The following is a 13,641-nucleotide window of genomic DNA, read 5'->3' as shown; positions in this document are numbered from 1 at the left end:
ATATAAAACGCGTATGCTCTAGTCTATTCTGGATCTTAGGAGACCACGGAATTAGTATGGAGGAGCTGAACACGCAGCGCCAGGTGGGTCCTGGGAAGAAGGAATAGGATAGAGCATTAAAAAAAAAAAAAAAAATTATGTAAGTATGAATAATTATTTAGATATGTAAGTATATGTAAACAATTAGAAAAGAGCAAAAACAAGGAAGAAATTGATTAAAAATAAACCATGACTGCATAACAGCAAAAGTAGGTGGCGATTTGCACACAGGATGCAACACGCCAAAAAACAGAAGAACAAGAAGAAGAAGAAGAACGGACAAAGTTTCCAAGTCAGTGTTAATGCTCCATAGAAAAATAAGAACAAAATAAATAAATGAAATCTGTTTTGTGTTCAATGCACACAGACTCACTGCAGTAATGAATCGGTACAGCAGGTGGCAGTAAGTCTCCATGAAACTAATGACAAGCGCAGAGAAGAAGACTATTAGTTGTGGGTGAGAGGTTGTGAGCTGCTTTCATCATTTCTCTAATTTTGTTAGTATACCCTTTTTTAAGAGAATTTATTATACCTATTTATCGAATACCCTAATAAGAAACGATATCAGCAGCCGGACGAGGTACTACAAGCAAAGTGACTACAAGCAAAAGATCATCGGATCTTCTCTAGTTGGCCGGTTGAAGGTACGTTCATTTCAAACATACATCAACATCTCCATAGCACAACTAAAGATTTTACGGCGAGTTTGGCGCGTTTTCTGCCTTGAATTTATACTCTGGATGTTAAAACAGTCGGTGAATTCATCCAGTATAATAATGATATTGAGAATATGCGCTGTCCATTTTCATTGGCTTTTAAATCGAGACATTGAAAGTGTGTAACAATAACCAGGTAATGCAGCCAGCCTGTCATTGATGGGTTCATTTTCCCATGATGACCTGATGCTGTACGAAGGATCCAGTCATAGCAGCAGCCAATATAAAAGCTGTTTCTTTTAATTAAGGTTTTATTTTACATTGAGCGGGTCGCCTCATGTGGGCCAACATGTTGATCATATGACCAGCCGAATGCTACTCACTTTATCTTGATAACTTCTCTGTAATTCAACACTTTAGTTGACAGAATAAATTACTATTTTCACAATTACTGAAACACATACCTGAAACCTTCACTTATTTCCTCACAACATTAAACACAAAACCAAATCTTCAAACTGCATTCACAAAACCCCTGACTCTTCTGGCAAAATCAATTGGCTCAAAACCATTTCACCTGTACTCAAAATCAAACAATACTTTCAGATCATACACACATCAGTCAGTATATAAACACTACAGATCATTCACTGGACACTACATTAAAAAAAAATGAAGAACACAGCATCCAAAGCAAATAGTTACAGAAAAAAAAGTATATTGAATACACTAAACAAAATATGCAATTACATACAAAAGTATAATAATCGCAACCAAGTAAGGTGAATATATTGTATAACGTATGTACTGCAAGTAAAGTATTGTATTGAATATTGTACACTATTGAATGTCTGCATATTCAGCACTTGTATACTGTAAAAATACAGTAGTCCAAATTCAAATGTAAAAAGACAACTCTAAATGAAATGCATGTAATCAAGGCTTACTGTGAATAGTGAATTTCTACAGTGTTGTGTGTGATTCTGCATCCACACCTCTAGATGTCAGCACAACAGGTGACAATGAGAGATGTGCATTTGTTCTGTTTCATTTGTTTTAAATAACTTATGTTCTTGCAGGTTATTAAGGGTACTTCTTGCTCTGCAGTGATGACATCACTGGTAAGTGCCCAAGCATCTAGTTATAATCATTCAGATTATCCAACACCAGTCAGATTTGGCAGAATACAAACTGTCATTTTAGAAAATTGTATCTATAATATCGTCAAACTGTACAGTTCAGTTGTAAAAGCTCTTAGAAGTATAACCTGTCTCTCAGCCCTAAGAGATTGTTCATGTTTCAGGGGAGCAGCAGTTCCTCCACGACGGAGTATGTAGTTCGAGTTCCTAAGTAAGATTTAATTTTAATTTATTTATATTATTTTGTATTATATGATTTCAACTAGAGTGTCTATAGATCTCTGTCAAGGAAAGTGATTGGTATTTGATCTTGGGTCTTCTTACTTGCCCAACAGAAACACCAATAAGAAATACAACATAATGGCTTTCAATTCTGGTGATAAAGTCAGTTGTTCCACCTGGACTCAGGTAAACAGGCATTACATAAGGCCACTACTTTAGTTTATTCCATGCAACATTTTCTTTTCTTCACTGTCTTTTTCTATATGTTTTCTTTTCTTTTTTTTTATTATCTGTATATGTATGTCATGTTTAGGCTCGTATGGAGCGGGACATGAGTAATAGGCGTATATATGGTGAGGAGGAGAGTCAGGAGGGGGCGGCAGGCAGTGAGTTTGGAAAGAAACAGAGAGAGGAATCACGGAGGAAGAAGTATGGCATCATTACGAAGGAGTTCAAGGTGGAGGACCAGCCCTGGATCCTTAAAGTTAACGGCAAGGCAGGAAGAAGGTACAAGTTTCTGCTTTTATTTTTTGCGTCGAATTTCAATTTCAGTACTCAAGAACGCAAGAACAGAGGACGCATGAAAGTACCTGGATGTGTTCTTGATATCGAGGATGCATCGAATGCAGACTTGAGAGACGCTGCGTTCCATTTGGAAGGGCTCATCCCTATGCCCTAATCCCTTCAAAGGGTTTACCCTCCGGAGTGAGAGCTTTGAAGGGATGAAGGGTGTAGGGGTCAAAAAAACTATTTTTTTGGAACGCACTTCAGCGTCATCTTAACGAGACAATCAAGGAGGCGCCTTTGTCCTTTTTCCCCTGGTTTACTCTTTGCATTAATACGCATTCATTTACTGTAGTAACATTATAAGCTACTGCCGGTCTTTTGCGTTAAATATATTGTGTCTATGTATTTGATACATTTTAATGGGCTGATAAAGGGAGCTGTAAAGTATTTTTGTTGAAGTACAATATCATTTTGACCATAATAATGTACCAAATCTAACTCGTATAAATATTGCAGTAGTATAGAAAAATACTATATATACACATTTATAGGTAAAATGGAACTCCTAACCTTCTGTACCTATTCTGTGACGTCAAACAACTTCCCTGTGCAAAGGATCATGGGGGCCCGAAGTGTCCATCAGTAGTACCCTTCAAAATCCTTCATTCCGAAGGGCCCTTTGAAGTGGCCAGTTTTTGAGCACTTCGGTTTGGAACGACCCTTCAATATGGAGGCCATGATTGTTTTCACTCCGAAGTGCCCTTCGGAGGGCGATATATCCCGTTTGGAACGCACCGAGAATCGAACCGTTAAAAATCCCAGAAGACACTGCGGGCGGTTGACGTACGGAAGCCTGCAAGCTTTATGGTTCTCACTCATGAGATTCCCGCTACAAGCTTGCAAATAGGCTACGTGACGGCTTGTGAAAGTAAAAAAAATTACGTTTGTTTTGCTTAATTTTAATAAAGCGATAACCTGAGGAAAGCCTGCAGTATTTTTATTGGCATATAAAAAAGAATAAATATACGCGGTAAAATAAAAAGAAAGAAATGAAAGAAATCTTTTAATAAGTTATGACATTTGTAGCCACTTATAAGATGCTGGGACGGTCAGTTGAGCAACAAGATCGCAGCATATCTCAATTCTCAAATGATGCGTTCTGTGTCTTCGCGTCCTTCTGAGTTCGTTCTTTCAAGGTCGCCTGGCAAGAACGGACTCCACGAGAACGCAAGTCGTTACTCTGCATTCATGGAATTGAGAAAGCCCAAATTTCTGGGAGACGTGTGTGTCACATTCTTTATGTTGTCGTGTTTACAGCTGTGAGAATGAGCGCTTTCCAGGATCAACTAAACACTGGATTTTCAAAAGTATGTGACGTTCGCGGCTCCATTGTTGAAGTAAACTTGCACAACGTTCTTGAATGAATAATTTATTAGATGCACGACGGTTTGTTATTGTAGGGACATTGACTTTACATTTTCTGCGTGACTGTGTGGATGAATATGCTTCTTTCTCTTAACTCAAAAAAGAGAGAGATTATCCTACTGCTCATGTAACATTCAATACTAGGCTTAATAGATATAACCAGTTTAGATGGAAAGGATCTCAAGCTGACTAGCTGAAGACTTTACTGGTGCTATAACCATTAATAGACACAGTACTGTAGTGCAGCGCTTTTAATTATTACAATTTCATTAAACCATTAAAATGGAATCCAGAAGATGAAAACAGAAAACATGGAATTTGGTAAAAAATAAAACTGAATTTGGGAAGAAATAAAACGGTATTCATTGGGCCAAGTGTTTATTCATAGGGTCAAGTGTTTTCATGTTACATGCCTTTGGACAACACCTCATGTTCCTCTCTACCACTCAGATTCAAGGGTCTAAAAAAAGGCGGAGTCACAGAGAACGCTTCCTACTACATCTTCACACAGTGTGCTGATGGTGCCTTTGAGGCGTTTCCTGTGCACGCCTGGTATAACTTCACACCGCAGGCCAAACACCGCACACTCACAGCTGAGGAGGCAGAGGAAGAGTGGGGCAGGTGAGGGCAGATTGAGTGGTTGCATTCATGAGAACAAACCTGACGGTTTCCCATGCTCAAACATCACATCTGCTTATTTTTCCATATAGGAGGAACAAGGTGGTGAACCACTTTAGTATCATGCTCCAGCGACGTCTCCGAGAACAAGAGCGAGGAGACGAGGATGAGGAGGAAGGAGAAAAAGGAGGGAAGAAAAAGAAGAAAAAGGGAGGCAGGGGTGGAGACCTGCGCATACATGACCTCGAGGATGACCTGGAAATGAGCAGCGATGAGAGCGACGGCAGCAATGGAGAGGGTGAGCAAAGGGTCTGAGAGGAAGAGGAGTGCCAAATGTAGAACTTTCTTAATAATTTCTTCTTTCAATGAAGATGATGAAACCAAGTCGAAAGGTAAAAAGGACAAAGGCCCCAAAGGCAAGGGAAAGAAGAAGAAAAAGGGCAGCGACTTGGAAGGATTCGAGGATAGTGATGATGGCGACTTTGAGGGGTTGGAGGTGGACTACATGTCTGATGAGAGCAGGTGACTCCAATGACACACAAATCTTTATGTACACTTACTGTTGTCACATGCAAAAAGCCCTCTTTTCATTGTAACTCTAGTCTAATCATTATCATCTTCCTTTCTTTGCTCCAGTTCTGAAGAAGAGGAGCAAGAGAAGACCAAGCCTAATAAGGGAGAGGATGTCCCTAAAGGTTGGTGACTGAAGGTTTTTTTTTTTTTTTTTTTTTTTCAGTTTTTCTTGCAGGAATGCACATCATCTAATGCAGATATTTGATTTGAAGCAACTCTGTGAAGCTCTTATGGCTTTTTTGTTTTCTTTTCAGGAATTGATGAAATGTCTGAGAGTGAAGAAGAAAGTGAGGAAGAAAACAAGAATGAGGAAGATGCCAAGGAGGAAGAAGAGGAGGAAGATGGAAAGAAGACACCAGTGCAGGTGGAAAAGAAGAAAAAGAAAGGTAAAATCACACTCAATTTGACAATTCATTCGTTGTATTTAAAAGTGATGATTATGTTTATTGAAGGCTAGGTGGTGTACCACTTAAAAAATTATAATAAAATGAAGAACTCAATTATCAAGTAATACAATATATATGGCCTGGAGGGCCACTGCCCTGCAGTGCTTAGCTCCAGCCCGAATCAAACACACCCGAACCAGCTAAACAATGCCTTCAGTATTATTAGAATGCTACAGGCAGGTGAGTTTTATTACGGTTGGAGCCAAACTCTGCAGGGCAGTGCTGCCAATTTAGCTATTTTGTCGTTAGATTTAATGACTTCCCCGTCCCTTTTGAGACTTTTATCAAAAGCCTAGCAACACATCTGGCAACCTCTTGGATAAACCTTATCTAGATTCCATGACTCACCCACTGATCTATATTTATATTAATATAGATCAGTAGACTCGCCAGTATGACGTCATTTAGCGACCAGTTTTAGCAACTTTCAGCTGAAAGCAATTGGCAACACTGCTGCAGAGCAGTGGCCCTCCAGGACTGAGTTTGCCCATTCCTGACTTAGAATAAACAAATTTATTGTTCACTTGTGTGGATGCTGAAATAGTTATCGTTCTGTTCTATCTATATAGTTAATGTTGATATTTTCCTCTTTTTTTTTTTCATTTTGTTTTTTCAGAAAGCAGTGGCGAGTCAGACAGCTCTGAGGACAGTGATATTGAAGGCGAGGCAGCTTCAGCACTGTTCATGGTGGTAATGGCCTATATTTGTGTGTATGTGCGTTTTGTTTGGGAGAGAGAATCGAATGAGAGGGAGAGAGTGAGAGAAGTTGTTGTTTTTCTGATGTTGTGTCACGTGTCTATGGTACAGTTCTCTCTTGTTGTCTCCCCTTTCACAGAAGAAGCGCACACCTCCTAAGCGAGGGGGCGGGCGTGGCTCAGCAGGTAGTTCAAGAACAGGAAGTCGGCCTGGCACACCTTCTATCGACAACGCTGCCACTTCAAACACTCTACGTGCCGCTGCCAACAAACTGGAACAAGGTACACTCAAAGAAACTCGATGGATTAAAACGTTCGGTTAAATTAATTACATAATATGATACGATTAGTTAATTGATTTAATAATTTTTGATAATTGCGGAGAAAAATAAAAAGAATTCAGCTATATTGTGGTAGAGGGGTAAATCATTGCAAAGAGATTACAAAAAGTTTTAAAAGCCATATTATTTTTCTAATTATAATTAATTGTATTTATTTTGTTTAATATTATTATTATTATTATTATTACTATTGGTATTAGTTAGGCATGGGCCCATTACCGGTTTCAAGGTATACCGCGGTTTGAAAACGTCACGGTTTCAAAACCACAAAATTTTTCCGCGATACCATTCCTGCGGTATGAGCTGGGTTTTTTTTATGTCCTGTCAAAGACGCAAAGTGCAGGAATTCTCCAGGCTGTGTGCAGCGTACTCAGTAACACGACCCCTCCCCCCCGTTGGTGTGAGCAGTCATTCAGTCAGTCACCTGTGTGTGTGTGTGTAGGAAGGCAGAAGGAGGTGAACCCCTGAAACTTTTTCCCCCATTGAAAAAGATGAAGTGAAGTGGCTGGTAAATGTCTGATGATTGAAATCACAAAATGGCCTGAACAATTACTTAATAAACTGCAAAATGTTACGTTTTCTAATAACTTTATTTCATGCACGGATTACTTTTGACAGAGCTGCACGAGCACGCAGCGCCATTTGCGGGACACTTAGCATGATCGCCAGGGTTCAAAGCGCCAAATGCGAGTAAAAATCAGCGCTAAAACGCTTATTCACGCTTATTTGACAATGTAGGCAAAACCCGGAAGTGAGTTAGCATTTTAGGACTTCCGGTTCCATCACCCCGAAGTCAATGGGTTTTTTGAATGGGTTTTTGCTAAATCGCCTGAAATAAGGTCTGTGGTTAACAAAGCCTCTAAATATTTTCACGTTTTGATCTATGACATAAAACACACCAGTTATAACCCGCTTGAGATTTTTTTTTTTTTTTTTTTCTTAAAACCTTTATTGTGTCTTAAAAATGGCGGTTGCTAACAAGTTGCTAAAAGGGACTACTTCCTTTGGCGGGGACTTTAGACATCATCATGACAAACAGGACATTTGTACAGCATTTCTCATGAAAAAGTGGATAAGTATTCATACACAGCGCAGATCATAATCAGCGAGCATGTTTTTAAATAAAGTTTGAGGAAGCTTGATGGTGGTGACGATGATCCGCGACCATGGTGTGCTGTAGTCCGTTTATAGCTTATATACTGTTAGCTTTTTATATCCGACGACTTTATTTAGGCTTCAAAATGTATAAATGTTGTGTTAACTTGTAAAGATTATCTTGATAGACAAAACGTGTAAGTGTCATAACCCTTTGTTAAACACAGAGCTTATTTTTTGCGATTTTCCAAAAGTTTATGGGAAAAATGCATAGGCTTTCGATCGAGGGAACCCGTGCGCTGCTAACTTTTGGGTTGGCCTACAAAAACACGTCATCTCTGAGGTACTCAATAAAGACATCCATGAATATTAGTATTGAAATCTTACTGTTGTTCTGTAATATAAACATAATAAATGATTATATCATATAATAACTCTATTAATACTTTTTAATATTTTTATTATTAATATGTTCTTTAGCTGATCACATGCTTAACTCAAGTGACTGCAACTTTTTTTTTACAAAAAAAAATAATTAAATTTCTGTTTTAATTATTGTTCTGCAGGTTTAGGCTCACTTAAATGACTGCATTTATTTTATTTATATAATTTTAATTTAATTAAGAAGAATTAAATTATTTATTTTAATTATTTAATCTAAAATACATGTTTACTACTTTTCCAAATATTGTGTTGCTTAGAAATATATTGTGTTCAAAGGAAAAAAAGTTGATTTTACCTAGACATTTTAAAATAACACATTTTAGATCTGTAATTGCAATACCGTGAATCTGTGATATTTTTGCTCAAGGTTATCATACCGTCAAAATCTTATACCAGCCCATGCCTAGTATTAGTATTTTTTTTTTTTTTTTTTTTTTTTTTTAATCACACTTCACAGTTAAAGGGACACAAATTCTTCCTTGTCTACACTAATGCATTTTTGTTTGATAATGCATAGTTTTCTCTCCATTTTGGCTGCTGTGCTAGATGTATATGACTTTCTTTCTTCAGATGAACACAAAGATTTTTGTCCATATAACGCAAGTGCACAGTACCTCCAACGTGAACACGTCGGTAATCAATAGGGGTGTAACAATACATCGATATAGATCGATACATCTTATCGTCACACATTTAAACGATGTATCGATGCAACTTGTAACAAATCGATATTAATTATAAATTTAAGATGCACCTTTTTCACACTCTCCACATTCTCACGCAATGTCAGTCTATGCATTATCACCAATGCGTGCATTCTCGTTTAAACTACCTTTTAGAGCCCGTGAAAGACGCTTGGGAGTCGGGTGATGAATCGTCACTAAAGTTTATCAGTTGCTCGTGTTTAAAGCCTTGCAGAAATAACACACATCTTGCTAGAGTTTATTGCTATTTCTAAATCATGTTACTTTCTATCGGGTGTCTGTTAGATCACACCACTGCAGTAGAGAGCACTATGATTTGTTCTTCACGTGCTCAGTATCTGAAATTTAAAACTGTTAAAGGGAAAGGCTCAATATACTGTTGCATAGATTTAATACACCACGCATCAATATCTTTTCCTTTGTGTTTTGAACTTTCCAACGAGAAGCCATGTTGCTTCAAGCCCATCATTCTGCACACGGGATGCGCATAAGCGGTTTGCACCACTCTGTATTGGAGCAATTTATACTATAATACTTTTGCACAATGAAAGAATATTAAGTCTATCTTGTTCTATCCTATCTATCATTTGTTGTTGCCTCATTAAAAAGCTGTGCTATACATTTAAAAGAAATCTTTTAATTTTATAGTATCTATTCATATATAAATTTACTTGTTTTTCGGTACATTTTTGACATTGCCTAAAATACTTTGAGTCTTGTCATGTCTTAAACTGTCATCAGATTACTGATCTCCTGTGTGACTGAAATTTTTTTATTTGTGGGTGTCCCAGGCAGGGTGCAGGATGAGAAATTTTCAAATAAATGTTTGTTATATTTTTGACATGAGGTAATAAAAATGTAACTGGTTGTGTAAAATAGGCACATATCAAGATATCGATCAAGATATCCCTGAATCGAATTGTATCGTAATTGCATCGCAGGATTTTGAGGTATCTCCAAATAACACATTGCTGGTTATAAGAATCGATTTTAAATGTTTTTTTGTTTTTTTTTAACTATAAACCATCGCTTCAAGCCGATTGTCATGTTCACTTAATGTAATCGTCAGCAGGTTGTGAAACATGACAATACCCACACTGGTAATACCCACGGACGCACAGGACGGTCATTCTTCAGCAGGTTTCACAACACTCTTGTGTGTTTATTTTTCTAAAAATCTTCGATTCTGTTTATCTGAAGAGAGAAAGTCATGTACATCTGGGACGGCATCAGGGTGCATTAATAAATGCATTAATAAGCCATAACGTTATATTACCTACCTAGTATCTTCTTATTTCATTTTGTCTCTGTTTCTCTTCACTGCTAAAGTTTTTAGCAAATTTTAAACTTAATGTTTATGCTCTTCTGTCACAGGTAAGCGGCAGACGACAATACCAAGCTCAGAGACTCCGGCGGCAAAGAGATTAAAGATGGAGCCCAGCCCTCAGAGCTCTTCAGGAAAGAGCACACCCCAACCAGCATCAGGGAAATCCACCCCCAGCTCCAGGTACTTTTTCACCCCCTCAAAGTTGCGATATAAAAAACATAAAGTTGCGATATAGTCTTTCCTTCCCTTTTGTTACATATATCCAAGTAGTGTTGACAAAAGTACCAACCGCAATACCAAGTCAGTACTGAAATTTTAAAAATGTGACTCTGAGCGCTGTTGAGTGGATTTGTAAACACCTCTGATTCATTGTAGCCAATCACAGACATTTCTGATGAGTGCGTGAACACAATGGCCAATCAGAGGTGTTTACGAATTGGCTCAAAGCATCATTTTTAAAATTTCAGTACTGACTTGGTATCGTAGTCTGTACTTTTCACAGCACTATATTCAAGTGAAACATCTTCTCGAACAAGAAAAAAGATGTAGGGTGGGACTTAATTTTGTCCTTTGGAAATTGATTGAATCGTTTATTTGCCCCCACTCTTACGCCAGTAAACGCATCATCAGAGAAGAGAAGAGATGTCGCTGCAAGAAGGGGAAGTTATTTTGATGAAAGATTACATGGGCACATGAATTTGATTTTGTGGTGACTTTAAACATTCCCTAGTGTCTTCCCCAGATTCAGACAAACTTCAGATAATTTTTTCCCCAAATCTGGGTTCCATCTTTTTTTCCATTCTCCAGATGTGCAGTCCATTTCCTCTATTTCATGAAACTTGGACCCAGTTACACTTACATTAAACCATGCAGTGCTGTAGTAACAGTATGCCACTGTGCATGTATGCTAAAGTTTATGCTAAATCTAAACACATCACAAATCTTCAACACATTAGTTCATGGTATCTTTTTTTTCCCCTCCAAATTGCTGACAAGGTCTGCCATAGTCACAAACAATATTATGTCTTGCTTATTTCAAGAAGCACAAATAAAATCCACTCTTCCATCTCCTCTTTAGTGATGTGCAGCTGACGGAGGATGCCGTGCGCAGGTATCTCATCAGGAAGCCCATGACCACTAAAGACCTGCTGAAGAAGTTCCAGACTAAGCGCACAGGCCTCAGCAGTGAGCAGACGGTCAACGTGCTCGCCCAGATCTTGAAGAGGCTTAACCCAGAGAGGAAGAACATCAATGAAAAGATGCACTTCTACCTCACTGAGTGAACCCAACTGAGGAGAGAGTGAAACACTGAGCACCCATCACCAGCAGCCTCTCCTTTTAGAATACAGCTCATTTAGTCCAAGACCTTGATGGTCTGAATCTTGCTGTCATTTTGCTTTAAATCATCCAGCATTTATTAACAGTAGTTCTTAAATACTGTTAATTAGTGATGAGAGCGCTGGAGGTCCAAATAGTAAAACGACAAAGAAAATGGTGAGAAGAAAGATAGAGTATGTTTTTGTTTATTATAATGGATATTGGAATGATGTGTTTGTAAATTTCACATGCCTCTTAATGACGAGTTTATTATCAGAGAGACACTGGGTAATATTCTTTCAAGAAAGCTGATGAATTTTGAGAGCGACTTTACCCAGAGAATGCAGCTGCATCTGTGGCTTTTTATTACACATTCATTTCTTTGTCTGCTTTATTTTTTAAACTGGTTTAAGAACATTGCACCGTTTAAAAGCTGTTACAGTTACAACTTTTGCAGGAGTTTTTCTCCTTGGTAATACATTAAATTTGTTTAGAATGAATACCAGTGTTTGTGCTCATTTGTTTTAAATGCAATACTCTATGAAATAGTAATATTTTATTTGAGAAGAGAGCCACAATAGTAGATAGCAGGAAATATTTATTCATAGACATTGTAAATAGAAGCAGAAGCAGTTCCAATGACTGTCCTCTTTTCTTTTACCCACTCATTTTACATTATAAATTGCATAAATCAAATCCCTCCCCTTCATAAATCTTCCAGAGGTATTTAAACCACATTTCAGTGAGCTGAATGTTATAATGCTACCCATTGTTTCCACAGTTTCTTTGTGGTTATTCCAGGAAAAATGCATCTGATTGATGATATTTTTTCATCTATACGAGAGTATCTGAAAGGTGAACAATGTGTCAACTTCTAGATCAGTGAGCCACAGTGTTTCCAAGACCGGTGCTATGGTCAGTGTAGTCTCAATTCCTTCACACAGGCAGGTTTCGACAGATCACAGAGATGCGGCGATGGCGTGGAACCTTCTGCCCTGAGAAAAAGGAGTCTTCATCTTTCAGGATTTCATGGGTGAATTTAAAACGAGCATCATCCCTGTTGCAAAAAGTGTTTTACAGCTTTTGAAATAGATGTTCCCATTTTGTGGTAAGCAAAATATCTTCGTTGTGAATAACAGGAAATAAAAGTAAATACGCTGGGTAACTACCTCAATATATAAAGTGAGCGCCGACTCAGAAGCAAGTCCACCCAATCTGTGGAATTATTTTCTGGGACCAGACGCATAATACTATCGGATAACAGGCTCAACCCTGCAATAGTGCTTCCACAGAACTGACAAAGAGAAAGCAACGGGCATAGAGAACAGAAATAATGTACAAATAACTGTGGAGAATGATATTGTAGTTAATAACTTCACACAGACCTTCACACTGTCAATATGGGGTTTGATATAGCCCTCTTTATCCAGGTCCAGAACATGAATCGGCCCGAGCAGTGGACTGCCTTCAGGAAATGCAACTGCTCTCACCCGCCTTAAGATGCTTTCACACATAACTCCCCACTGCAGCCGCTCTGTTTCTCTGTAGCCGTGGATAGCCTGAGTGGAAAAGAGATTCAGGTTAAGCAAGTAACAGCCTGATGCGTATCCAAATCCTGGAGGACTACATTCCTGACTTACTTACAAACATGCATGATTCATAATGTCTTTGATGAGTGAAAGCATAGTAAGAGCATTTGAAACGTACCAAGGAACTGGAAGATGGGGCGAAAGTAATTAATAGCCAAACAACAGAAATGTTACAAATAAAACACTAAAAATATTGGAAGAGAACCGCCAACAAGTTTTCTGATTTGCCAACGCGCGCAATTCGCGCTCAAATTCTTTATTTGCAGATTTCAGGGCTTTTACTACACTACGTATTTCAACGTTTTCAAGAAATTTGGGGTTCACTTGAAAAGTACTGGTAGGTTGTACGTAAGTAAACTCAGTAAGCATTACCTATGGATATCAACGTTGAGTAGCAATCATAAAAACGGTGAAAATACGAGTATGTTTTGTATGTTATGAAATGACGTTGGATCATGGCACTATTTACAGTATAGTTAGAAACACGTAAAGTTATACGTGTTA

At 38.1% G+C, this 13,641-nt stretch overlaps 2 protein-coding genes across 4 annotated transcripts in view; one reads left to right on the top strand and one right to left on the bottom strand.

Annotated features, from left to right (window-relative positions):
- The first annotated feature begins 452 nt into the window (after nucleotides 1–452).
- Nucleotides 453–12,048, top strand: gtf2f1 (general transcription factor IIF, polypeptide 1). 3 transcript variants are annotated; one of them, XM_051888512.1, is made up of 15 exons: nucleotides 479–496; nucleotides 596–683; nucleotides 1,775–1,816; nucleotides 1,999–2,045; nucleotides 2,170–2,242; nucleotides 2,370–2,563; nucleotides 4,439–4,609; nucleotides 4,699–4,904; nucleotides 4,978–5,128; nucleotides 5,243–5,301; nucleotides 5,434–5,565; nucleotides 6,242–6,312; nucleotides 6,461–6,602; nucleotides 10,279–10,411; nucleotides 11,310–12,048. In XM_051888512.1, the coding sequence occupies exons 3-15, from the start codon at nucleotides 1,805–1,807 to the stop codon at nucleotides 11,512–11,514; spliced, it is 1,596 nt and encodes a 531-aa protein (XP_051744472.1). In that variant the 5' UTR covers nucleotides 479–496; nucleotides 596–683; nucleotides 1,775–1,804; the 3' UTR covers nucleotides 11,515–12,048. The 3 variants fall into 3 exon arrangements, with proteins under 3 accessions (XP_051744473.1, XP_051744472.1, XP_051744471.1); XM_051888511.1 differs by having other exon boundaries at nucleotides 6,242–6,315; XM_051888513.1 differs by having other exon boundaries at nucleotides 453–683; nucleotides 6,242–6,315.
- An 81-nt stretch (nucleotides 12,049–12,129) lies between these two features.
- Nucleotides 12,130–13,641, bottom strand: part of alkbh7 (alkB homolog 7) — a 1,911-nt gene continuing 399 nt past the window's right edge. The window contains exons 2-4 of the mRNA XM_051888524.1: nucleotides 12,934–13,107; nucleotides 12,718–12,842; nucleotides 12,130–12,605 (exon numbers count right to left, since the gene is read on the bottom strand). Of these exons, the coding sequence (XP_051744484.1) occupies nucleotides 12,485–12,605; nucleotides 12,718–12,842; nucleotides 12,934–13,107 (420 nt within the window). The 3' untranslated portion in view covers nucleotides 12,130–12,484. The remainder of the gene's footprint in view (nucleotides 12,606–12,717; nucleotides 12,843–12,933; nucleotides 13,108–13,641) is intronic.

Source organism: Ctenopharyngodon idella, chromosome 3 (genome assembly GCF_019924925.1).
Source record: "Ctenopharyngodon idella isolate HZGC_01 chromosome 3, HZGC01, whole genome shotgun sequence".
Taxonomy (NCBI): Eukaryota; Metazoa; Chordata; class Actinopteri; order Cypriniformes; family Xenocyprididae; genus Ctenopharyngodon; species Ctenopharyngodon idella.
The sequence above is the reverse complement of the archived record's forward strand: the minus strand, read 5'-3'. Positions and strand labels throughout refer to the sequence as shown.

Bases quoted from the DNA above. Each gene is read 5' to 3' on its own strand.
- gtf2f1 (XM_051888513.1), top strand. The intron at 4,610-4,698 runs GTGAGGGCAGAT...TTTTCCATATAG, and splicing joins GCAGAGGAAGAGTGGGGCAG to GAGGAACAAGGTGGTGAACC. The intron at 5,302-5,433 runs GTTGGTGACTGA...TTTTCTTTTCAG, and splicing joins GGGAGAGGATGTCCCTAAAG to GAATTGATGAAATGTCTGAG.